The sequence below is a fragment of the Falco naumanni genome, chromosome 7 (assembly GCF_017639655.2).
Source record: "Falco naumanni isolate bFalNau1 chromosome 7, bFalNau1.pat, whole genome shotgun sequence".
In the NCBI taxonomy this organism is placed as follows: domain Eukaryota; kingdom Metazoa; phylum Chordata; class Aves; order Falconiformes; family Falconidae; genus Falco; species Falco naumanni.
The window spans coordinates 4,960,393-4,986,493 of record NC_054060.1 but is presented as its reverse complement, the minus strand read 5'-3'; the positions used below and the strand labels follow the sequence as shown (position 1 = coordinate 4,986,493).

The 26,101-nt window shown below is 41.7% G+C and overlaps 2 protein-coding genes across 3 annotated transcripts in view; both read left to right on the top strand.

Moving 5' to 3' along the window:
- The window catches only part of IQCH (IQ motif containing H), a 72,765-nt gene extending 53,106 nt beyond the window's left edge, over positions 1-19,659 (top strand). The window contains exons 17-21 of one of the 2 annotated variants that reach the window (XR_005828762.1): positions 9,422-9,589; positions 12,542-12,667; positions 14,091-15,127; positions 16,951-17,059; positions 18,431-19,659. Coding sequence is in view for 1 of the 2 variants with exons in the window: in XM_040599679.1 (XP_040455613.1) it covers positions 9,422-9,589; positions 12,542-12,667; positions 16,951-17,034 (378 nt within the window). In the remaining variant the exon portion in view is untranslated. The remainder of the gene's footprint in view (positions 1-9,421; positions 9,590-12,541; positions 12,668-14,090; positions 15,128-16,950; positions 17,060-18,430) is intronic. The other variant, XM_040599679.1, reaches the window with a different exon arrangement.
- Positions 19,660-22,723: 3,064 nt separating this feature from the next.
- On the top strand, positions 22,724-25,738 carry C7H15orf61 (chromosome 7 C15orf61 homolog). The gene is made up of 2 exons (XM_040602112.1): positions 22,724-23,165; positions 25,013-25,738. Exons 1-2 carry the CDS (start codon positions 22,835-22,837, stop codon positions 25,138-25,140), a joined length of 459 nt encoding a protein of 152 aa, XP_040458046.1. The 5' UTR covers positions 22,724-22,834; the 3' UTR covers positions 25,141-25,738.
- The last annotated feature ends 363 nt before the right edge of the window (positions 25,739-26,101 follow it).

Here is a 26,101-nt window from a genome sequence, read left to right as displayed (position 1 = left end):
TTAAGGTTGTGACCTTTCCTGGCATGAATGAGGACGTATTAAATCAGTCGGTGTTTCTTGTGGCCTCTTATTATTCCTGTCTGTCCTGTCTTGGTTTTCCTCCCTTGTTTCCAATTGATTCTACCTTAATATTTCCTATGTTTGTCAGCATGTACCACAACTTTAACATTATTTAAGTGCAGGTTTTTAAATTTAACTAGATGTAGAGGCAATTAATGATGCCATCTGTCTTGTGAGAGAGAGATTACACAAAAGAATGTGTTCCTGAAAGCACTATTTTTTTGCCAAACAAGAAATACTATTAGAGACTCAGAACATTTGCTCACTAATTCCAGAAGTGCCCACTTTAATGCAGTAGCTGAAAGGCTCAGATACATTTCATGGAAGCAAAGTATATTTCAAAGTTGTATTTTATAGAAAATATCAACCAATACATGATATTTTCAGTAAAACTGAAAATTAAAGATATCATTGAACATCTGTTGCCAATACAGTCTGAATATTTAAACACTTAAAAATCCCTGAAATGTTCATAAAGTTACATGCTACATAAATACAAGTCTTAAGAAATGTGAAGGGCCAAATAAGTGAAAACGTATTTCTGCTTTTGTGGACTGAGCAGCTGTATGCTGCAATCCATGTCTTCTGTTCGTCTTCAGACGAACTTCCCCTGTGCACTCGTGCGAAGGGGACTTCAGAGGAGAGGAAAGAAATGCACATATTTTCAGTTTCAGGCTCTTCATCTGAAGGCCTTTAAAAACTGTGTCATAAGCATAAAATTAACTTTGATAAAAAAAGGGAGAATTACTTATCTTCTAAAAGATTGCTCCTGTTAGCGAGTATTTCCCTTCAACGTGCTTTTGTCATATTACTGTGTTGCTTTGGAGGACTGGTAGCAAACAGACTCTGCATGATGGATAAGGAATGATGGAATGATGCATGTCTGTCAAACACACCAGTCAATGGGAAGCCAAAGTGAATGTAGAAATGAGACAGTACTCTCTGTTTGTGTCACTGTAGGGCTTTGTGCCTGTCACAGAGACATTGACATCCCCACTCCCTTGCAGTTCTTGCGGTCTACACTGACCAAAAGGTGATAACGGGGATGCTGTCCTCAGGCCCGGGGGAGCTGGGTGATGCTGTAGCATTTCAGATGTAAGATACGCTGCCTCATATTTCCACTGGGCTTTCCACATGCTTCTATTTGGTACTCAAGTGTCTCCCAGCTTCATTTTCCTCATCCTCACAAGGGAGCTTTTCAATCTGTCACTGGATGTGCAGTCCTAGCTGGCCTGTTAGCCACTGTTTCTACATACAGCAAGGGATTCACAGACTTCTACAGATTATCTCATCCTCCGTCAACATATAGGTCCTCCTTAAATTACGATAGAACTGGAGAAGGTTGCAGTTTGCAACCAACAGCATTGAGGGTAGTGCCTGTAGGAGCTCTAACTCCTGTCTGATAGCCCTCACACCTGTCTGTCCTGCAGTCTGCTGCACAGACTTCATTTCTTGCATTTCATTGTTGGTTTTATCTGAGATCGGATTCGCAGTGTTGAGTGTCAGCTGAGGAAGGTGGCGACGCAGAGCCTACCGCTGACTACGCCGTGCTCTGCGCTGCCCACCCTGCAGCACAGCATGGGGCTGGGCATGGCAGAGGCACCCACGGGATTATGCATTGGCTGCCACAAGCTGCCCGGCCACGAGCACCCTGGCAGGGATCTGAGGGGCAGAGAAAGCTGGGGACTTGACACAATTCTCTGTTTGCCTCGGGAATCTGTTTCTGTCTTGATTATAAGCATCTGTGATTTGTTCCCGAGGGAAAGGGAGATGGGAGTCATGCTGTTTTCAATGTCTTGGGGGGGAAAAAAGTGGAGGAGAAGAATTAGGTGCGTGACTTGGACTGAATCGCTTCTGATTCCCACTCTGTTTTTCAGGACTGATCTTTAAGAGCAAGGCCCTGACCCTTCAAAGTGAGGTCTTGCACGGTATTGACTGAATGCTGCTTAGGTCCCAACTTGCCGAGGAGCCGCACCTAAATAAGTCCATTTAATTGAGTGGGACTGCCTGAATGCATAAACTTACTAACTACCCAGAGATCTGTGGACAGATAATTGGGAGCAGCAGTGTTGTAAGTCACCTTTCTCATCCGCCTGATAGCTTACACAGCCCCACACCTTTTGCAGCAGTAGTGAGAGAACACTGGATTAAACTGTTCAGTTGGGCACAGAGGAAAAGATGAGGTGGAACATACTGAAAGGAAAATTACAGAGCTGGGAAGGTTTAGGGGGGTATTCTCCCTCCGTTCTAGTCCAGTGGCTTAAAAAGACCCTGAGGAGGATGGCTTCAGGGCTGCCAGCCACGCAGGCCGGTTTGGGGTTAGGAGAAGCTTCAGGTGTCTCTGAAGCCCATCAATCAGCCCTGGTGTTGCAGTTTAGTTAGTGCTTTGAGGGATGCTTTTGGTGGGACGCGTTCTTCTGTATTCATATGTGCGTCTTAAGGTTTCTTCAGACAGAATGCAGCATTTTCTATGTGTTGTTTTCAAACAAGAGCCACAGTGTTTTCATTAACCGTCCTCCAACCTTAGGTTCAGCGGGACAGAGACTAGGGCCAGTTCCAGGGCCCTGAAATTCCAGTTTTCGGGCCAGCACCAGAGCGTCCCAGCAGCTGCCACAAGGTGGCAGCCGGACAAGAGTCTGTGACCGCGGCTGAAAGAATTAATTCTATTGCGAATTTTGAAAGTCCTAAAAGAAGCTGTCTTTTCAATGCCCAAGTTGCGATAATATTTTACTAATTGACATTTTTACAGTTTCATTGAACCACTTCTTTAAAAATGGCAGGTGTGGTCTTTACAATAACAGAGAGATTAATATAAGATGCAGGTAAAACAGTTAAACTGAAGAATGAAAAGCTATAGTTTAGTAACTCGTTAAGAATTTGTTTCCTTCCCTTCTCAAGTTTGCGTTTTAAAGCTGGAGCATTTTTATGGCAGTTGTAAAGAATTACACTATAATTGTGACTTTATTCACTTGAGATGCCTTTACTGTGAAGCGTAGGCTCTAAGCTGTGCGTGCTGAAGGAGAGCATCTCCTGGCAGCGTTTGGCAGCCCGTGTAAGAAGGAGAAATTCCAGACTTCAGTGCATTTCCTTGGACAAACAGCCAGTCAGTCTTGCAGGATGTATTTCTATTTTTATTTTTTTTCCAGTGATGGGATTTTGGGAAGTCCTAATCTGTGTTGTGTTTAGCTTAATCTAAAACCACTCTTAAGACTATCTAAAATCTTAATTACTGCCTCTGCTTTTTTTAAAAAAAAAAAAAAATCATAAGTCATAATGAAAACTTAGATCTGATTATCTTTGAACTTGCATTTGTTGTTTGAAGATCAAGTATCAGTTCTGGACTTCACAACTCTGTTCCACTTTAATTTCTGAATGCCGTGTCCTGAAAGTCCCCAAATCTTGGGTGAAAGCTCCTTATGTTATGCTAATTTGTCATGCAATTGTAAATACCTATGACTGCATACATGCCCTTATTGTATATCCTCAGAAAATGAGGATGGAATCAAGTAATGGATATTTGTTTATCTGTATGATTATATCATTCTTTATCTTTACTTAAACTTGACCTTTGCACAGGCCTGCTTCTAACAGCTCCTAATTTACTGGAGGAGATGATAATTCATCTGGTTATTAACCGCCTGACCTCTATGGACATTGCTTTACCTAATACGGAGATATATTCATAAAGTTAAAAAAAAAAACCACCACCACCACCCCAAACCAGAAAACAACACAGCTTAGATTTTCAAGGCATTCCAGAAGCTTTTGACACCCATTTTTTATTACTTCAAAGGAAAACCTGTTGCAATCCAATAGATATTAGTAGAGAGCTGAACCTAAATGAACTTTCTAGCCTACTAAGAAAAACAGCCCAAACTAATAAGTAGGTCTGATGTTTCACTTGTTCTGCCTGTGCTTGGAGCTCTGTGGAGCTGTTAAAACTGCTTTGAAGATTATGTGCCACAAAGGTGGAGTTGGGTTGACATTTCTAAGAAACGTTTTAATTTATTTTGGGTGGTTTGTTTTGTTTTTAATAGACTGCTACTATTCTGTGTCCTGAGACAAAGTGAAAAGCCTTTAATTGATTTCAGTAGGCTCACATTTCTGTGTGTAGGGTTTTTTTTCGGTTAAAGTCTAGCACAGATAGAAATATCACATCCTGCTTGTTTTATTGGGAGGATAGTCCTCCCTTTGAAAAGGGAGCCTTGCTGGAAAATAGTGTTCCTTGTCTGTTGTAACACTAGGCATTGCTGGAAACTATATCAAGGTCTGTTCTTTGCTGCTTTTATCTGATGCTGTGTACTTTTTCTTTAGAGCTGATGTCGTGCCACTTACCTCCACCCCCCCGACTTCTATATCAGTTTCAACTGTTTCTATGTTTCATAGTATTCTAAGGCATTAATAGTGGGAGCCTGCATCAGCCCCTTCGGGTTACCAGTGGTGATGTCAAGAATGATAAGTGCCCTTTTATTTGCCATATAAAATCTAGTGCTACAAAGCATTGCAGGGAACCAAAGAATACATGGAAGAAGCCTTCAGTCCAGTCCCAGCAACAGTGGGGAGCAGTGCTCGAGGTCTGTAAATGGTATTCCTTTCTCCTCACACCATGCTCTGTGCCTCCAAGCTGCTGGAAGAGCCATCTGTGGCACCAGTGAGTCTCAGTCATCCTTCGCAGAGACTATCCTTTCAGTTTGAGTTGTGTCTCCATTTGGGGTGACTGATGCCACCTTTATTAGCATGCTTTCTTCTGCACCATACCCTCTTTTCTGTGTCTTATCTCTTTGCTCACATGCTGTGTGATGCTTCGTTAGGGCTGGCCAGCAGCACTGGGAAGGAGCAGCCAAGCTGAGAGCTTCCTGTGCTCTGACCCTTTCATATGGTAAAAGAAGCAGGAGAGAGAGCAGTAGGTATGTCTTTGTTATATTGCCCAAATTGTTCATGTAAATGTGATGCATAGCTCTTCTTGCTCCAGCATCAGATGTTTTTCTCAGTCCATGTTCTTCTCCATATCTGCTGCTGATGGCAGCCCCAGCCCTACTGATTTAGCTCAGTGCTCTGCGTGCCAAAGAGCGCTTTCAGAGCAGTGGAAATATAGGATCTTAGCATGGGCCTGGTAACATCACAGAAAATGCAAGTCATCGGCTGTGGAGTTCACCTAATTAGAATTCTTTAGACACAGATATAAAGGATTCTGGTGCTCTTTGTTTATTAGAATTAATTTTAGGTCATTACACTCAAGGGATATGTGCTAACTTCAATATGGTCAACATGTGCTTAGTATGATATAATGAGCTACCCCCTTCCATTTGGGAATATATATTCATATATTATTGGTGAAAGGCGTCAGACTGATAGAGCCAGCACACAGATATCCACTGCCTGCTTCCAGAATAAGAGCACTATAAGCAGCTGCATAGCTGTTGTCTTCCCACAGCTCCACCAGCCAGGCTCAGGCCTGCCCAACTTCCATTCTTGCTCAAAACTAACAAAAATTTTGCCTATTGCCTGATTGCTCTAATTTTGCAAAGGGCACTTGTGACCTTCAGGAACCAGAATGGGACTTAGAAATTGTTCCATTGAAGAATTCAGTCACTAATTACTAATGATCTGGCCTGCATTTGAGCTAATAAAACATTATCTGTGGCAATAAAGTTAGACCCGCTGCCCAGGCATTGTGTCTTTCCCATTTCTGTAGCAGTACAAAGGGGATTGAAATCCAGAAGTGCCCTTTAAATGGCAAAAGGGAATCCCCTGCTAGGATAAAGCCAGAATCTTATGCCATCTGATCTTTCTTCCTTTCTCCCCACATTGGGGGTGTTCTGGGACACATCCAGAGCAGAAAGGGACATGGCCACGATGTAGTGTTCTCTGACAGTCCTGAGCCAGGAAAAGAATCCTTGGGGGTGATCCCAGCTGGCACACAGGAATGACCATTTGGCTGCTTTAACTTGCAATAGGGGTGGTTCAGCCTCAGGCCCAGAATGAAAGGCGGCGGACAGGTGGCTTCCAGCTATGTCTGCTTTCCTCCCCTTTGTGCTTGTGGAAATCTAAACTCTGTATTTAAAAACGCAAAAAATACGATAACTTTACCTATATAGAATGTAGCTGTGACTGAGGCTTGCGTAGATGTTCAGAGCTCTCCTTGCATACAATCTTAGAGAGTAACAGGCAGGGGAGGGGATGGACACCTTCCTTTATGACACGGTAGGGCTGTTAGTACACCCTCTTGATCTGAGCCCTTAATTTTGTAGGCAATGGTATGAGGGTAGTCAGTCTGAGATCATGAAACCACAACCGAAACAAATAGTTGGTACACTCTGAAAATAAACAGGAACTCCTTAACTGAGCATTTGGTTGGTCTCATGATTTCCGGCATAAAACAACTTGCCCTGCTACAAGCTTTTTCTCGTCTTCCCTGTGTTGCAGCTCCTTCCTTGGACAGGGATGAGGCTGGAGGCAGCCCCTGCTGCAGGAGGATCCAGGAGTGCTTCTGTGCCTTCTCGGAGCAGCGACTGGGAATGTGCCAGTGGGGTGTTAGAGCCAGGCTGGCATGCTGGGTTTTTGTTTAGATCGTGAAATGTATCACCCAAGTAATTAATGGGTCTCTTCTCTACATCTGAAATTAAAACAACATCACTTGCACATACTTTGGTTTTAGTTACTGACATCATGGGATTCGTTGAGTAACTTGCAAAATGTGTGTGCTATCCCACGCTTGGTACATTTTGTCTGACTCTTTACCAGGGTGTAATGAATTTGTCTTGTGCTAGTGGCTGTTCAGGTTTGCCAGGCTGGATTTTAATGCTTTATCTGCTGTTAAATGCTCAACCCATTCTCTGCGTATTGCCAGAACACAGCTCTTGTACTTAGGCAGATGTGCTACAGCTGCAGGGATGTCTTGGCTTAATTTCTGTCGTTTTTCCATCTCTGCCATTTTGTGCTCCATCTTCAGTCAAACTTGCCTCCTGCCCCTCTGTTCCTGCACCAACAAAGCTTCCAGGTAGTGCTGATGCAGACTTCAAGGTTAGAGCAATATAGCTGTAGTATCATGGTCTGGATTAAAAGCATCTGGTTCACTTTGACTGAGCTAGTGAACAGTCCTTGGAGAGCCAAGATTTCCAACAGTCCCTGGTCTTCTCATGTAGCGCTGCCATCTCTTTCTGGGGGCAGAGCTTTTTAACTGAGAACCTAAAAACTCAACACAAACAAGGTTCAAGACACATTGGCTGTTATTGATTTGTTGATAATATTTATGGAAATGAATGTAATCTTCTACAGTATGTATAGTTTATAATTATTATTCAGCTCATTGAAAAGGTTAGCACATACTGGAAAAGTACAAATCGATATGAAAGTTCCTTCCTGTCTTGCAGAAGTGATGATAAAGAATAAATTATTGAAGAAAATTAAGCATTATAATTGGGGAACATTCCCCTATTACTAAGTAAAGCCAGCCATTAGCATCCAATTTGCATTTTATACCATGCAGCAGGAAATATTTAAGTTGACAAATAGGATATTTAATACAGCAACAGATACTTGGCAGTTAGATATTAACAACTGTTACTGATGTGATTTATTCACCATTATAAAAAGGGTATTACTATGTGCATATGATTCAGAAATTAACTCCAGTTTACCGAGAGGCCTTGACTGCCTGACCTCTTAATATCCTTATAATGATGCCATTTACCATTCAAAGGCTTATTCAAGTCATTCACTGCTAGATTTGTTTTAAAGGGGTCCACTGTAGGGCAGATATTTGTGTGTGTTAACATTTCTCATCGGCATAGTAGGCACAAGCATTTTTTTTAATGGAAAAAACTCACAGGTAAAACCACGCTCAGGTTATTGGGGGCGGAGGAGTCCTGCAGAAGCAAGCCACAGTACCTCTGTCTGCTACACATTTGGTGTGGACTGGCTTCACAGATCCTACCTTTTATTACTTTTATTACATGCTTTAATGCTTTGAAACTTCTCGAGGCTTGTATGAGACTTTAATCATCACCTGCATGTATGTCCTGCACCTGGGTGGGGTGAGCTTCCCCTCTGCCTGCCTGTGGGACGTGTTCCACTGGCAGCCTACGATCTTATGGTTTGATTTCTTGTGTAGTTATGTGCATGTAAATCTGAATTGGCACCACAGTATAGCAGTGTGAGTGGAAGCAGAACCATACTGCAAGTCGTATGGTCTTCTGTGTGCCGAAGCATCCAGTTTGATAAAGCTGCGCACTGCAATGGGAACGGGCTTTGCTCAACCCTGTGATGACCAACACGTGTCCGTGCACATGGATTTCACACTTCCCGACTCCTTTTACTCAGTTTAGCTTTGCCATCTGGGACTTTGCTTTTTCTGTCTCAAAACAGCTATCTGTAACTCAAGGCTGAGTTTATTTAACGCTAATTATTCTTCAGCTGAAAAATCCAGGTGTGATATTCAGTATTTGAATAATTACCTACTTAGTGTGATACAGGCTTTACAAGTGTTGAGCTCATCTATCTACTTTTTCTAATTGTTGCTAAAATCTGGATAGTTGTCCTGGTTTTGGCTGGGATAGAGTTAATTTTCGTTCTAGTAGCTGGTATAGTGCTTCATTTTGGATTTAGGATGGGAGTAACATTGATAACACGCTGATGCTTTAGCTGTTGCTGCACAGTGCTTACACTAAGCCTGAGGACTTCTCAGCTTCTCACGCTGCCCTGCCAGCCGGGGGGGGCGGGGGGGGGGGGGGGGGGTGGGCACAAGAAGCCATGAGGAGACACAGCCAGCACAGCCGACCCAGAGCAGCCAGAGCAATATTCCATACCACATGATGTCATGATGCACAATAAAACTGGGGAAAGTTGGCCGGGAAGGGCGGCTGCACTTGGGGACTGGCTGGGCACCACCACCATCACTGGCTGGTGAGCAATTGCATTGTGCATCACTTGTTTTGTGTATTCATTTATCATTACTATTACTATATTCCCTTCTTCTGTCCTAAAACTGTCTTCATCTCAACCTACAAATTTTACCCTTTTCCCCCCATCCCACTGCGGGGGAGTGAGCGAGTGGCTGGGTGTTTAGCTGCCTGCTGGTTTAAACCACAACAGTAGTACAGGTAACTGCTTTGTCTTTAACCTTTCAGTTTTCTCTGAAAAGTTATTCTGGAAGTTACCTAAGAGTTCTGACTGTTTGTATTTGGAAGTGGTTTATCACTGCCAAGGATGCACCAGCACAAACAAACCATAGTATGTGTACCAACATGCATGAAAATAAAGGCATCAATGGTCCTTTAAACGATTGCTGAGTGAATTTCACCCTTCTTGTTCTCTCTTTTTATTTTTTTTATTTTAATGCACCTGTTTGTGTTTTGATTAGGTATGGGCAACAGACCTTGACCTTTGCTATAGTGACCAGCTGGCCTTGACTCAGCTCATGTTGTACGTGACAGATGGAAATCTGGATTGTCGCTCTAGCCACTTTGAAGTATCTCTTGGTTCAAAGGAAATGAAAAACCAACATATTCAGCATGAGGAGACAAAAAATGTAAGCAGTGATTTTGTTTAAAAATAAAATTATTAATGTAAACTACCAAAAATTTAAAATCTGCCCTAGGTGACTGTTCTACAGGAGCTGAATCTGCTCCTTTAAGATTTTAAACAGATTTTGTAAGGTTAATAAAGGTGATACCACCACATTAGAAATTAAAGGAAAGTTCTGAATGCTTTAAGGGTACCTGATTATTCATCCTTTGTAGTCAGTAATATTGATTTGTGGCTGTAACTAATTTCTAAATATTTCAGGTAGTTTTCACATGGTAAAAAATGCAGCAATTTATATGTTGCAAGAAAAAGTAAAGTAAGGTGAAAGCACTGCTCTGACTACAGAAGTAACTTCAAAGAAGTTAGGAAGAAATCACCTCTTTAACTCTGATTTAGGATTGGAAGTCAGATTACTGAAGTTCTACCCCAGCTTTGTACTTTCCTGCACAAAATGCAGAGTAAAGCAATCAGGGCCGCATCTGCAGAAGGATCTGGACACCTAAATCTCTTCCAGCTCTCACCTGAGCTAAATCCATATCTTGGTTCTCACAACCTTTATCCAGTTCTGCATCCTTCTAACTGTTCAGTATTAATTATGTGAACAGGAAGAAAAACTCACAGCAACCTAATCGAGGTGAGTGTCCTAAGCAGGAAGATGCAGTCGTACTCCCTTCCTGCTCGCTCTCTCCGGACTGAAGTTACAAAGCCCTAGGGCTCGTACAAAGCAAGTGTCACACGCTCTGAATTCAAGCGTGCTTGGCTCTCCATGGGTACTGCACGCAGAGCCGAGGTGCTCAGGGCTATAGGTTTAGGGACCGAAGCCATGAGTGCTGTGGCACTTGCTTGTGGATCTCACCTTTAACCTCTCTGAAAACTCTTGATCGTGTCCGTAATAGTGCCTCACAGGGATGTGATTTTAAAATAAATATTTGCATATTGCCTTGAAATGCTTATAAACCCACTGTCACAGAAGCATGGTTAACATACTACTTGTTCATTACTTGTTATACTAGATCAAACCTGGTGCAGGATTTGCTATGGCTCTGAACCTTGCGACTGCCCTTCTAAGAAGGGAAGAAAGGCCTTTAGAAAAGTCAAGAGTAAGACGTGTATGTATATATAAACATACAGACACCAAATGGATGCCGTTTTACACATTATGGCAGAAGATTTGCAACTCCCTTTTTGTTTTTCATACATAGAGGAGGAATGCAGCACCATTCCAAAAATGTCATGGAGCTATAATTTAGAGGTTAATGAGCTCTTGATCTATTGTTCTTGTCAAGCAACCACTTTTAGTTGCAGAGAAGTAAATGAGATATGATTATTCCCAGTAGTACAAGTTTTAGAAATGAAAAGTAATCAAGTAGCAACTTTTTTTAATTAAAATTCTGTCAGAATTAACATAAATCTTCACTATATCCTTTATTTTTCTTCTTTCTGTACTTCTGAGGGTTTTATCTCCTTAAGAGTTAACTACAAAAATGTACTCTCTCAGGAAAATATCTTTAGAAAAAGAAACAAACAAATCAAGAGACAAATGCTTTTACAGCACATGATCTGTAATGAATGATTAAGTAAAACACTTTGTGTAAAATTATGATGTTAATAATGATTCTGTCCCTTTTAATTTATTATATATTCGCAATGCTGGTAGGTTTGATTTTGATAAAATGGAGCAGCAACTGAGTTTGTGTGATGATTTTATTTTTAGATATCCTTCTTTGAAAGAACAAATTTCCTAGATACTGCTGCTACTGTAATTATGTACAAAACCAATCACTCATTATAGTTAGGATACATTATCTTCTAGACAGATGAGGCTAAATAAGCAACACATTAATAATTCATACTGCAGTTCATTATGCATGTGTATGCATGCTTTGTAGCTGAAATAAGCACCTCATCAACCTGATGCCAACCCTTAAACAATAGTTCTGTGTTATTGCAGCCACATTCAAGTTTACGCTTGTTAAACTGCTACTTGGATTATTTTATCAAGCATTCATTTATTTGTGGTCCCCTACTGCAGAGAACAGATTTTGGAAGCTCCTTTTTTAAGTTAATGACTTGAGCAATGGGTGTTATTAATTCTCAGAATATTATAAACATGATTAATTTTCAGGCAGAGATGTATTATATAAGGATTTCAACTATGTCAACTTCAATGAGTCAATGTCAAAACAAATATCATTTTAGAAAAAATACTGTAAATTACACGCTTCAACATGCAGTATCCCCACTCTGAATGAACAGTCCAGTATTAAAAATAACATCACGGGAAAGCCCTGGTTTAGGAAAAACGTCTCTATTCACTTCTAAATGCAACATCTCTATTCTTTTGTCCTAAGCACTGGTAAGAGTTTACACTCAAATGCAGTACTAATTTTTATCCATAGCATGAACTCCGCTACTGTCAGTTGCGTAGCTCCTTGGAGTCACTGCACCATTGCAGTGATGAGATGACTCCTCAGAGACCTGCTGGAAAAATTATGTGTGCTAACGCTGTAGCAGAACGGTCAGTCTTGGAGAAACCCAGTTTCAAAAACTACTGATTACCCGCTTGGGAATCTCTGCGAACAAGAAGAGCTGACTCTAGAACAACGTATGTTACCGCAGGGCAGGATGAATTCAGAGAATCCACTTAGAATGATTTCGCAGGGCTGAGTTACCAATGAAGATGGGAAAATATCAAAACATGGTTCATAAAGAGTGATTCCATAGACGTGATCTAAAATACAAGAGTTTACATACCGTGTGAGGTGAGGATTTAATTTTGCTGCATAGACATGATGTCTCTGTTCAATACATATTGTAACGAACAGGAATTCCTCCAAATAAAGCCTTACTCCACACTTACATGAGTTCACTGAGAAAAAGCCGTTTAAATAGTAAAAATGTTGGTTTCTGATATAAACTGGTATGAAAATAAAGAATCCTGTATTGTTTTCTCTAGTCTTCTCCAGTGGCTAACCGGTGTGCAGTCGCGAGCAGTCAGCTGAGGCACTCCAGCCTTTCAGTAACCTACTATAATGTTCTCCTCCAGATGTGTCAAGCTCATGGTGTTGGATTTGACCTCCAGGTATGAACGGGAAAGATCAGAAAACATGATGTTCACTCTGCATGATTTTTGTATGTAAATTTTAATATGGTGAAAACACTTAACACAATGTAAAGTTTCAGTGTTATGTTTAGCATAATATAATGTTTAAGTGTTCTGTTAAAAACACAGCAAAGTGTTGTTTTACAGTCTTGTTGAAGAAGACTTTGTATAAATCATAACTGTTTTATTTTAAATTGTTTTCATGATGCTAAGGAACTCTGAATTGCATACAGGTCTTCAGTAGTTCCCGTACAAATAAGTCCAATACTGTAACACTGACCTGTCAGCTTACTTTAGCTGGGGCCTAAGTCTTGAGGACTGCACTGCCGAGATACCCAATGCGGCTGAAGACTGGAAGCAGTAAAGGATGAAAAGTGACAAATTGTTTCTGTTACATAGTAGGGAGTGAGATGGTGTCTCCCTGGGGGACTACAGAGAGAATGCTGTCCCGGCGGGTTTGCTCACATGGCTCCATGGGCAAAAAGGATTATGGCTGTCAGCCGGGAGCTGTGCTGGGTTAGGACCATGCTAGCACTGAGGTTGCGTGAGTGCTGGGCTGTTGCATGACCCTTTCACACAGCTCTGTACCCACAAGAGAAGGTACATCTCCAGAGGCCGAGAGCTTGGGTGATAACGGAGAGCAGAAAGAGGAATGAAGAAATGTAAATGCAGTCTTTGCTTTAAGGCTTATGAACAGAATTGTGTAAGAAATATAACAGAGTTTAGAAGATATTATGCAGGACAGAACAGCAGACAGAGATTTCAGATTCTAGGGTACAGGGCTTCACAGGGAAATGAAGAGTTTTAAGCGTTTTCTCAGTATAAACCCTCCCCAGGGATGGCACCTGCTCATGAGACCTCTCACAGTGACAGGTGGCACCGGTCACTTAGTGCATCTAAAAACCAAACGGTGAGTTTTGCTGCTGACCAAACTGTCACCAGTACCAGGCTTGTGATGAACCAGAGCCAAAGGCTAATGGAAGTTCACGTCCTGTGTACATCTAAGGTGAAGTATAGGCTTTAAGAACAGGAAAACCTAAACGTATTTTCACTGTCTTTCAATTTAGGTGTGGATAAGGCTTTTAGGGATTAACCTGTCCCTCAATAAAAAGAACTGTGTAAGGAGATAATTTTTAAGATATTTATGACCACCTCTTTTTGGAACAAAAATATTTTCTAATGAATAGACTCTGATGTATGTATTCCATTTACATAAACTTAATGTATTCTCTACAATAAGTTAGAGCAATGATTTACCTACACTGAGCAATAATCCATTACACAATTCAAAACTAGCCTTTCTTAGATACGGTTATGTACTTCCTGTCCCTGTATAATAGGTTTATTATAATTATCACTATTTTAGGAATCATTAAAGCAACTTTGTCTTTTTATTTAATAGGAAAAACAGGGAACAGTTTTTATATTGTACGAAGATCAGAAGCGATACAGATTAGGAATGATGTAAGTATGTACTGTCAGTTCCATAGTCTGATAAACAGCTGGGAACACACTGAAGCTGAGAATGACACCACAGTGTGTGTGGGCTTGGGCTCTGGCAAAGGTCTTGAAGGAAACGAACAGTCTGAACACCACGCACTCAAGCTCACTAACAGTCACCTCCTGTTCGGAAAAGTACAATGACTTCTTGTAAGATTGGCCTTCTGAAAAGTTTTAGGGAGGCTTTTAAGCATCTTAGTAATAAAGTAGTCCAGGAATCTGCTTAGATCAAAGCCTGACTGCATTGCAGACTAAAGGCCTACTGCAATTAGCTTTACAAGAGCTAGATTCACTGTCAATAGCAATCTAGTTGTGAGAGCACACGGATTAGCACAGGCTTACTTTTACAGGCACATTATTAAAAAACAAACTATACGTGATGCAAAGAAGGTTGAAGTTTAATGCCTTTTTATATTGTTCTTCACAAAGTGATCAACGGCAGTCAGGCAACAGCAGATCTGATAGTTTAGTAATTCTTCAGACAGATGAACCTCTTCGAAGAAGTCTAAGAAAGCATATTCTGCAAAAATCTACTATACGCTGATTGAAAACCTCTCCTCAGAGAGAATTTGTGTAAAGTTTACTGCCAAAAGAGGATGTAATGAGTGAGGAGCTGAAACAGTCTGTTCTCAGTCTGTTCTGTATTCCTTTGGTGCTGGAGCTATTTCATTAATGGCCTGGATAAGAAAACAGCTTCCTCAAGTGCTGGATGTGACTGCAAGTATTTTGGAGGGCAGGAACAGCATTCAAAAGGATCTCGAGGAAGTGAAGAAACAGTATGAAAAACAGAATTACCTTCAGTTGGAACCAGGTGCAAGAAATCACACTTGGACAGCAGTAATGAATATGAGGAACAACGAGCTTTGCAGAAAAGGATCTGTGAATTAGTGCCTTACAAACTGCCTGCAAGTCATGACATCATGATCTTACGGAAAAAAGGTAAATAATATAACCTGGGAGACACTGGAAGTAGTCTTTCCATTCTACTCAGAGGGAGGCAATGAAAACGTTTAGAGTTCTAGAAAGCATGTCTTACAAGGAAAGGCTAAGGGAGTGGGGGAGAGGAGGCAGAAGTGAGATCTGCTAACAATCTTCAAGCACATAAAAAGCCTCTGCGGGAAGGAAAAATCTGATATCTATTCCTTTGGTAGTAGGACAAGAAGAAATGACCTTAACTTGCAGCAAGGAAGATTCACATTTAACATAAGAAAAAATTCTGATAGTAAGGGGAGAACTAATTAGATTGTTTGGCGCGGTTGTCATTGACAGTGTTTAGTAACAGATTAGACAAACCTCTGTCAGGATGATGTAAGTAGCATTGATCCTGCCCTAGCACAGGGAATGGACTAAATGAATCCTAAAGATTGTTTCTCGGGCTATGATTCCTTCAGCCTGCACTGAGCTCCTTGCGGATGAGGCTATTAGTAGCATACGAGTAAGACAGATTTGTTTAAAGCTTGGATATTCATATACTGTACGGCACTCACTGGCAGTCACAATGCGGGTAGCTTACATGACTGAGCTGTAAGATAAATCTGAAATAAAATCACTAAATAAGAACTTATAAAGTATCTGCAGGAGCCATTGAAAAAAGTGATTGAAGTATCTGAAAGTGTTCCATAAACTGCTAACAGCTCCTAACAGCCCACTGATGCTGAAAGGTGAGCTCTTTCCTTCCCTGACCCCAGCTATGGAGTAGTCCTCCCTCTGACCCTCCTTTTGCATTGTCTCCAGTACTCTCCCACCACTCCAGGAGTTGATTCAGCTTAGTAATTCAGCAGAAAGCTTTTTTATTGGATTGGTTTTCTGTGAGGCCTAAGACGCAGTCCACAGAGGGGTATGCAGTGAGCATGACAGCTGTGCAAGATAGACGGGGAGAGGAGAAGGACCTGCCCTTCTCAGGCTTGTCCCTGCTTGTGGGATTTCACTCTGTTAGCTGCCTGCCTTGGAAAATGGAGTCCTTACATTTGAGATACCACATCCTGCTTACATTCATAACTACTCCTTTGGAACAGTACAGCAGCAGTGGCTCCCTTGGTAAGAAATGTAACGATATCTCTTGGATTACCAGCGTGAACTGGCAGTTATTATTGCCAGAATACACTCAAATATATTTGCTGTACATTCTGATCCCAGATTTGTCTTCCATCAGGTTTTCAATGCAATTTCATTATCTTGATTCTGAAATATTTTCAAGAATGTAACAATTTGAGCTTATAAAATCACTGAAATTCCTGAAACATCTATATGAATTATCATCCTTTTTACTACATTGGAGATCTGTTGTCAGCTCCAGTTGGTAAATGAGGTACGTTCTTCCTCAGTGCGATGTCCTGTTCCAGGAGATCGTATGTGTTGAGAGTCCGTACGTACCACTGAGAAACCAAAGCCTCAAAAGCTACAACAATCTAAGAAATGCTGATACTGCTGAAATTTCCCTCAGCTGTCTCACAAATTGCAGGCAGAAGCAACAGTTCTCTGAACTAATCTAGGTGTTCTACTGTCTCAGTCCGAACTGGAGTAGCTGAAACCTCACTACTTCTGCTAAGTTGATTAATAAAAATTATTTATTACACAAATCCTTTCTGTTGACAAGTTAAAATGGAGCCTCATCTTTCATATCTCCCTGAAGATTGCCACCTTGTGAGATTGAAAATACTCATTAAATTCCATCACCAGACAGGCACAAATGAGAGGGCGATTGTTTTTAAGCATGTGAAGGGAATCATTGGTAAACTCATTTGTTTGGATATCATTAACAGAACAATTGGAGAGGATCTCCAGGGGGTCCTGATGACCTTTGCTCGCAATCTCTTCATCATCCATCAAGAAATATCAGCACCTAATATGCAAGGCGAGACCAATTTTAAGGTGAGGTGTTAATTAACTAACGATCCTGGTTAATTTCTGTACAAGGGCTGAAAATACTTCATGCTGTATCATAAACAAGTGCTAAACCATTCCTTTTTTATTGTTAGCGGTATGTATTTTACAGTGTCTAGGTCAATATAGTAAGTCTCCCAATGAACCTGTTAGTTAAATTTAAGTTTGAAACTTTTTCTTTGAAAAGACATACTTTGGCATGAAATTATTTGTAACGTAATGCCTCTGCTTGTCCTTTGCAAGAGCAAATGAGCTATTGGCACTGCCTCAGACGGTTCTGTCACAATTGCCTGTTTTATTTTAACGGGACACCATCGAGGTAGGAATCTTAAATTAGAAACAAACTTCTCAGTTTCTAATAGCTCCTTAGATTATTAACACTGATTTCTTTTAAGCAGGCAGCCACCGAGTACTTAATCCGTTAGTTCACATCTTCCACCCCACCATCAATTTCACAAGTCAATTTTGTTCCCAATTTACTCTGCTCTTTGAATCTGCCTGCAGCGCCCATCCCTGCATGCCAGAGGATGCTCTGGGGTGGTGTGGAGGGAGGCAGGACAAAGCGCAGGGGCTTGTCACACAGGGAACGTTCCCCCAGGAGCACCCACCTTTGCTCAGAAGCTCCTTTGCGACGACCTTGCTGGCAAAAGGAGACGGTAAAGCAATAATGAATCCAACCCCGTGCCCTGAAACAAGCGCTCGTTACAATGGTGCTTTTTGATTGCAGAGAATAGCTAAACTGTCCAGAGGGAGTTCTTTTGCTAAACTGTATCACTTTTACCTTCATAAAAAGTTTCAAAGATCTTGTCTGTAAGCGTTTTGTAGGAAGGGGAAGGGGGCACTGCGTTACGGATTTGTATCTTAGATCACCTAACATAAATTATATCATTCTTTCCACTGTTAATTCTGACTACGTTTTCCTCTGACAAGCAGAGTGTGAAATGGTAGTTTTAGCGAAGATATAATTAAATTTCAACATGTTACAGAATAAACAAAGAACACACTCCCTCCCTTTTTTCCAACATGAGGGAGTGAAGAGCAACCATTGAAGAAAAATATAAAAAGGAACTCTTCTTCATAGTGAGTTAACAATTATTTACATATGTGAAATAGAACACCTGTTAGTTAATTAGAAGTACAAATTGCAACAAATTCTATTTTTTATTTACCTGAGATTTGTACGTATTTACTAATAATTCCCCCAACTGTCCCCAAAGTAATAGTAAATTTAATTGGTGCATCACGTCCTGTGTAACACTGGTTACCTTTTCGAGGCAAGTAGTACCAGCTGTGCATTTTGGCTGCTAGATTTCATTATAACGCCCATTAAATAACTTGTATTCCTTGAATCTGTTACAGATGGCAATTCAAGATATTGAAGCAATTCTAGGAATTACAGCAGAAAACAAACTGAAATTGGAAGAAGAGCAACCTTCGAAAGCAGATGCTCTGAAAGAATAGTTAACGGAAAATGTTTAAGTGCCTTATTCTTTATGCTTCTGGAAATGCTTTCTCATCTGTAAAAACAGGTCTGGTTTTCCTTCTGCACTGGCATGTGAAGTAATATTAACTGAGACAGTACGTTTCGCTGATTTCTGGGTGCAGTGTTTAGAAGAATATCCCTTCTTTCAAAAAACAAACTGTTGAAAAGCAGAGGATCATGATAAACACCCCTGATGTTCATCTTATCATTCCTGAAGTGCAGTATCTGGTTTTAAAATCTTACTAATAGGGGGTCATGCTGTCTTTGTCACTAAATCAGACTAGATCACACTCCATTGAAAAGAGTCTTGTAATGCTAAATTCCCTCTCAAACCTCCTGCCTTCTAAAATAAAGGCTTCTGACATGAAAGTAGGTCCAGTGTTTTGCCTATAAATAAATACACTTAAATGCCATCTTATCAGTAAGCCCAGCAACCCAGATTCCTCTTCAGAACTGTCTGTATTGTTATCATTCCACTATTTCTTATCTACAGATTTTTGTAGCAGTTGGTTTATGTTCATTTTGAAATTATCAAAAATAATAATAGCACTAGTTCAACAATGGATTCTGAGAGGACTATTAGAAGTATACTTGTACTTATATGTTCCCAGTATACCATGACTTTTATGGATCTGTCTGTCCATCAGATTAAATTCTGTATTTCAGATACTGGTGAGTTCTTTTGCCACAACTGCTGTGCACTGATATGTTAAAGGACAACAATTACATTTGTAAAATTCATCAAATCTCTAAAATCCCAACAGACAACACATTCTCTAAATTTTACTATAGAAGACTGCATCTTCTCTGTTGGATGGTGCTGTTGTCCCAAGTATGGCAAGTAGCTTTGAGATTACTTTCCAAAAAGCTCAGGCAAAACCAGTTTTTAAGATGAATAACGAAGGTGACCAAGCAGTTGCAGCCGATCAGTGCCCAGTTTTTCCGATGCTGGAGTCTTTGATCCATTAGCCTCATACATTTATCTTTTGTGTTAGCCTTTTTCTCTCCTACTTTGATCACAGAAGTAATTAATTGAAAATGAGAATGTTTGCATAAATGATGATCCCCGTTTCAAATAAAAACCTAAAAGAATATTTTTGTTTAATTCTTGTTTGGTTTTGTTCCTTTCTTACATGTAATCTCAATATGGTCATGGTTTTGGATATACCATAGCAGCTATGGATTTTCCTAACATGGAATTTAGTGAATGAATGAACTTCCTGGAAGTCTTTATTCTTTGTGGTTAGAAATCAAAGTGACAGAGGTGCTTTTGGCTGTGGTAGGTACAACAACAATCTCTCAATCTCCAAGAAGTAACATGCCAAAACCCACAGTATAATTACTTATTAGTTCTTCCAACAAGGTAAGATATTTTTGTTCTATGTTCTGCTTTGAGGGGCTGCAGAACGGTATGTTGTTCCGACTTTCCTCACTGCATTTACAATGCACTCCCTCCTATTTTGCTGCAAAGAAGCTCTTTGTAGATTTGTCACCTAGCTTCATGCCCAGGTTTTATCATGTTCCTCTTTGGTCAGTAGAAGCAATATGCTGGGGGAACAGGAGGCACAGGAGAGCTAGGCTGGCACTGCCATGGAGTCAGCTAGTTTCTTAATGGTTAAGGAAAATTACACCTTGATCCAAGCCAGAACAACATAAGGTCTGAGAGGCTCATTAGTTCACTGGCACTTAAAAGACTGCGGTGTCCTAGGAGTAAATGAAACCTGCACTTCCTTATGTCTTTGTTCCATTCTGACAAAAAAAAAAACCTGTACCTGTTTTTGCAGGGAACAAGTGACCTGAAAGTTCCCATCGTGAGAGAGATTTCTCAGGATGTGCAAAGTGTGAAATGTTTTTTGAGAGGAAAAAAGTTTTTAATTACTATTAACACTTCTGAGCATTGAGCTGATGGAAGGATTGAAACTGCTTTACAGTCTCTCACATTCAACTCCCATGCTGCTGGTGCCAAAACTGTATTTTATTTTTTTTAGCAATACAGCAGATATCAAATGAAATTATAATCTTTAAATAAAAAAAAAAGGTCAGAAATATAGTAGTAATTCTCTTGTTCACACAACTGGATTCTTTATTCCCATTCACTAAAGGAGTAATAAAGTTCTTGAACTGTAGCTTGAATTTCAGAATGTGATCTAGACTGGGAAGAAAAGTGCAAGTGCAAATCTAAAGATAAAAAGTGCCTCGGGTATCACTGATCATAAGAAACTGCCAAAGAATTCTGCCACTAAGGACAGCAAAAGCCCAAGCTGGGTGCCCGGCTGCAAGGTGTGGAGGAATGCTTCTGGAAGGAGGTAAGTGGGGTTTGGCATAGACTGCAGAAGATACAAACAATTAAAATAAAGGTTTTGTGCTCATTTAGCATGACAACTCTGAGCATAGAGCAAAAAAGCAGTTTATCAGCACAACCACTTCCAGGTGCCTTCTGACATAAAAGTATTCACCCTACCCCTTTCCTGAAAGATCTCTGATACCTCATTGAAATGGCCAGTTCAGGAGTATTCACCGGCTTCAATCTAGATTAAGGTAACAAATCCCTGGAATTTTAAGACTAACCGGGTCCTCAGCATTTCACAGTGATCACCTAACATCACTTCCCATTTAACAAATCACCTATCATAGACCTGAGGTGCTCCCTCTTACAGTAAACGCATTCTCTGTATTTCATTTTAGACTACAGTTGTTAAAGCAATTGGGCACTAAGATTAGGAACTACAATCATTGACAACTTTCATGAACATGATTTAACATACCATCTTGACTGAAGAATGGTTAGGCTGGTTTTTGGCTTCAACACAAATACGTACATTTCAGGAGACTGTTTTGATGTAAAAATGATCTGACTACACTGGAATCTAATGAACACAGACACCCGAATCATGCAACCAATTATTACTAAGAGAAGACTTGGAAGAATGCTTCGTAATACTTCCAGCTTCGTCATTAGGATGTTTGGTCATGACTCTTGTGTATTTTTGAAGTATGTGAAGTTTTGCTACGCATTTGTAAATACGGATGCTACTTCATTCAATTTGTACTGCGTTGTGCTAGTAGAGGGGCATCTATATTCTCTTTTAAACAGCACAAAGTTGCTCTGTCAGAGGCTGAAGGATTTTTTTCCTTTTTCTTGCACTTTTAACAATAGGAGCAACATAAAGTTAGTTAACAGCAAAACATCTTGAAAGAACTACCTTTAAGAACCAAATTAACTGTCCTATGTCCACTTTACAGCTATTGCTATGTAGGAGGGAATTCCGACCCTGAAAGATAACAGAATATCACTCTGAAGCTGTCATACAGTAGTTCAGCCCTTCACCATAGTGACCTAGTGTCAGATACCAACTTCTTTTCTATCCTCATTGTTGCCACTAATAAAGAAATATATCAAAACTAACTATATGCTCTATTAATTATAGGAAGGTGTACTTGAATCAAATTTGTTACTGAAGATGATTAATAAATACTGGTTCTACACACATGTAGTACATTCAGTAAATAAACAGGGTACATTGTAGTGTAGTAATTGATTAATTAGCATGTTCATACTACATCACCCAATGGTTTAAGATTGCTGAGTTTAAGATATTACTTGCAATTATTAAAAGGAAAAAATCTGTTTCTGTTTCTCAGTTTACTCTTCTGTACAGTCTTTTTTTCTCAAATAGAACGTTTAATGGTTCAAAGCCTTAGTTTTTATTTAGCAGAAGCATATAATGGAATATTGGCTATGATTTTAAAACTATGATTCGAAGGGGTTCTAACACTTTCAAAGAAGTACTTTTAACCTGGTATCACCGTCAAATTTCACCAGGTAAAATCAACGCAGCTGAATACGTTCCCTCCCGAGCGCCCGCTAACCGGGTCGACGCTGCAGCTGCCAGCCGTGCCGGCGGCACAGCCTGCTCCCGTCAGCTGCTCGCAAAACCATTCCGAAAAAACGTGAACTGTGCGACTCCGTGCGATACTCCCAGCGCCGCGGCGCGCCCCCCTGCAGGGCCCGGCCCGCCGGCACGGGGGCTTATCGCCGGCGCTCCGCCCGCCTCGCCGCAGGGCCGCGGCGCGGCCTTGCCCGCCCGTCCCCGCACGCACAGCGCGGGCCAGCCCCGCCGCTCGCACGGCCGAGGGCCGCCGCCGTGACCCGCCGCCGCCCCTTCCCGCCCTCCGCCGGGCCACCGTGCGCGGCCGGCGCAGGCGCCGAGGTGGCGCAGGCGCGGCGGCCCGAGCCGTGGGTGCGCGGAGCAGGGGGGGCGGGGGGGTGGCCCCGCGGGATGCGGGTGCTGAGGCGGCTGCATGAAGCGGCCGTGGGGCTGCTGCTGTGCCGGGGGGCGGCGGCGGCTCGGCCTGCCGCCTCGGAGGTGCTGAGCCAGCACCTGCGGCAGCGCGGCCTGCCCCACTGGACCTCGTACTGCGTCAAGTACAGCGCCGTACGCAACGACCAGTTCGGCCTCTCCCACTTCAACTGGCGGGTGAACGGCACCAACTACCACATCCTGCGCACCGGCTGCTTCCCCTTCATCAAGTACCACTGCTCCCGCGCCGCCCCGCAGGACCTGGCCCTGCAGAACGCCGCCTTCACCGCCCTCAAGGTCCTCAACGCCGGTGAGTCGCGTCCCGGGCCGGCTCTGCGGCCTCCCCTCAGCTGACCAGGCGGGCAGTGAGGCGCTGCCCCGCGGCTCTCGCCGCCCTCCCGCCGCCGGCGGCCGGGCCGGAGCGGGGCGCCTGAGGCGGGCGGGCTGCGACCCTCGCCGCGGGGCAGGAACGGCGCGGCCCCCGCGGGTGGGACGGCGGCGGCAGCTCCCCCGAGGTGCGGGGCCCGCCTGCGGTGAGGGGCTTCCCCGAGGTGCGGGGCCCGCCAGAGGTGAGGGGCCCCCCTGAGGCGCGGGGCCCCCCTGAGGCGCCTGCCCGCCGCCCCCGCGGGTCCGCTGCGAAGGCGCGGGGCTGTAAATGGACGTAGTACCGAGTTCGTCTTTCTCTGTCCACTTGTGTGAGAGAGAGAGAGAGAGAGAGAGAGAGAAAAAACAAACCGCCTTAAAACAAACGCGGGAGCGCTTGTTATTCACCAGGCGAACACCGCATGGTATGGATCATTTTCCATCTAAAAACCTACGTCCTGTTACCGTGGGGGAAGTTCTGCCCTCTGACTAATACAGGAGCGCCAGCTGAAGCGAAACCCTGTGTTTGTTGGGAAGTGCCCGGGCTCATCTGTGCGTCTTGCACACAGGCAGTGCCTGATCTGCTGGAGGACTTGTACCGCCTTTGATCCCAAAGTGCTGCTGCAATATAAATGCTTATAAATAAAAATGCTCCATCAGTACCTTATCATTAATGTAAAAATAGGTATAGATAGGTTTCAAAATACGTTATTATTCAAAACTTTGCCTACAGATACAACGCTTCTTTAAATGCTGGCAGTGACAGTGGCATAACTAATAAATTTATTGTTTTCATATTTCATTTTAAAAAAATACTCTCATTCCCTTTGCAAGTCTTCAGTGACTTTTTTGCAAAACTTCTGCTAATCATCATCTTCTGATCTTTCCAGACTAACATTGTGAGAAAATATGATCACAAAGATTGATCTCTTAATAATCACTTCAAGTCAGATCTTATTTTTCCCCTCCGCACAGTCAGACCTTTTATCTGCCCCATCTTTCTTGCCAGCCTCCTGTGCATATTTCATATTTAAATGATTGGCAAGCATGATTAAAAAGTCAACCCATCTCCCTCTGCTGAGAATCTAGCTTAAGCACTTGGGTAACTTTAACCACGCTAAATTCAGTGTTTCCATACCTTGCTGATTTTAGGGCCTAAATCCATCTCCATTTCCCCACCTATATTAAGTAAAATATTGTTGTCTGTAATAGATGGACTTGGCAGCGCTGAAAATGATTGCACTTGTTGTATATACATCTTCCTACTCATTCCAGTTCTGTTGGAGTTGGTATTTTTGACTACTGATCTAATTTCCCCAAGAGCAGCTTTATGATGATCTATGAAGTCGCTGCCTGTTTTCCTTCCTCCTTCTACTCTGATGCATGGACAGACTCTGAACTGATAACTAAGCGGATGTCCAGGGAGTTTGTTTTTTAGTGCTTGGCGATTTTTTTATTTTTTTTTTTAACTGATAGAAATCAGGCTGTATGCAGGACCATGTTTTACGTCTTTCATACTGCTGTCCTCCCATTTTCTTTTTCTATTAATTTCTCCCTATTGCTGCTTTTCTTAAGCTGCTTTCTGATTCTTGTGTGCTTGTTACACAAGAAGGGTATTACGAACTGGTAGCTGCTTGTAAGCATTTCAGTAAAGGCAGAATGTTAGTAAGGCAGCTTTTACAGGAATGCTTTTCCTCTGACCTGATTTTGGAGTCATTCTGTACTATTATATAGGCGGTTTTAATTTTGCTGGCTTGCTATCTTTGTATGTAACGTTTTTTTGTCTTTTCTTAGGCATCCCAACCTTACTATATGGAATTGGCTCCTGGTTCTTTGTCAGTGTCACAGAGACTGTTCATACGAGTCATGGCCCAGTTACTATTTATTTTCTAAATAAAGAAGATGAAGGCGCAATGTACTGAAATCATGCCCTCAACTACCTGTCATTTGGTGGGTTTCTGTGTTACAGCTGCTACAAATATCTACTCCCTTTGGCTAAAAAGAACTGAAGGCAACTGGGGGGGGGGGTTGCAGTGCATTCTGTTAGTTAAGATGCTGTCTTCAGGAAGCTTCATGCACTTTTTGCTCATAAGACATTTATTTTTGCAGAGGTCAGCGAAGCTGAAAAAGTAGAATCTTTGGGAGAAGAATTAGTATTTCTAAGGATATTAGAATTTATGGAAGTCAGTGACTAGTACTGCTCAACTTGGGATAATTTTAAGCGATACATCTACCAGTAACGTACAGAAAGAGCTGTAGCATGCAGGCAAGGAAACTGTGAATACACTAGACATTTTCAGAATGTCACTGAAAAGATTAAGCTGCTTAGGTTTAGACTCTGGCTAGATGTTTCATAATGCATTAATTGTCATAGTTGCAAGCATGTTTGAATGAATCCATGGTGCTGACTACTCAAAATTGCCTGGAAGACTCTTCAGAAGAACACCACCCTAAGAAGTTAAAAATGACTGTATTACATTTCTTCAAATGATATTTAAATAAAATATTTAATATATCTTTTATGCTTGTATCTTTTGCAATTCTTGAACTCCAGATACCTGCATTAATTTTTTTGTTTTGGTTGTTTTATAGGTAAGTAACAAAACCTAAATAATCTAGAAGATAGCCCCCTGCCCTAATTTACAAATTGCTGATATTTTTAATTACTACAGGGTAATAAGAATACTACCCTCATTTTTTTTGATGCAAAATAACAGATTTCTCTAGCTGTAACTGAGCACAGCTGTAACAGACACATATAATGATGGAATGACTTAAATTCAGTTGGAAACCTGGGCAAAGAAACGGTTTTGGGGGAGTTATTTGGATAGTGGAAATACGGGATTATTGGATAGTAAGTTCAAGCAACAGGAACACCTGTAC

Coding starts and splice junctions, on each gene's coding strand:
- C7H15orf61 (XM_040602112.1), top strand. CDS start 22,835: ATGCGGGTGCTGAGGCGGCTGCATGAAGCGGCCGTGGGGCTGCTGCTG. Junction 23,166..25,012: donor CCTCAAGGTCCTCAACGCCG/GTGAGTCGCGTC, acceptor GTCTTTTCTTAG/GCATCCCAACCTTACTATAT.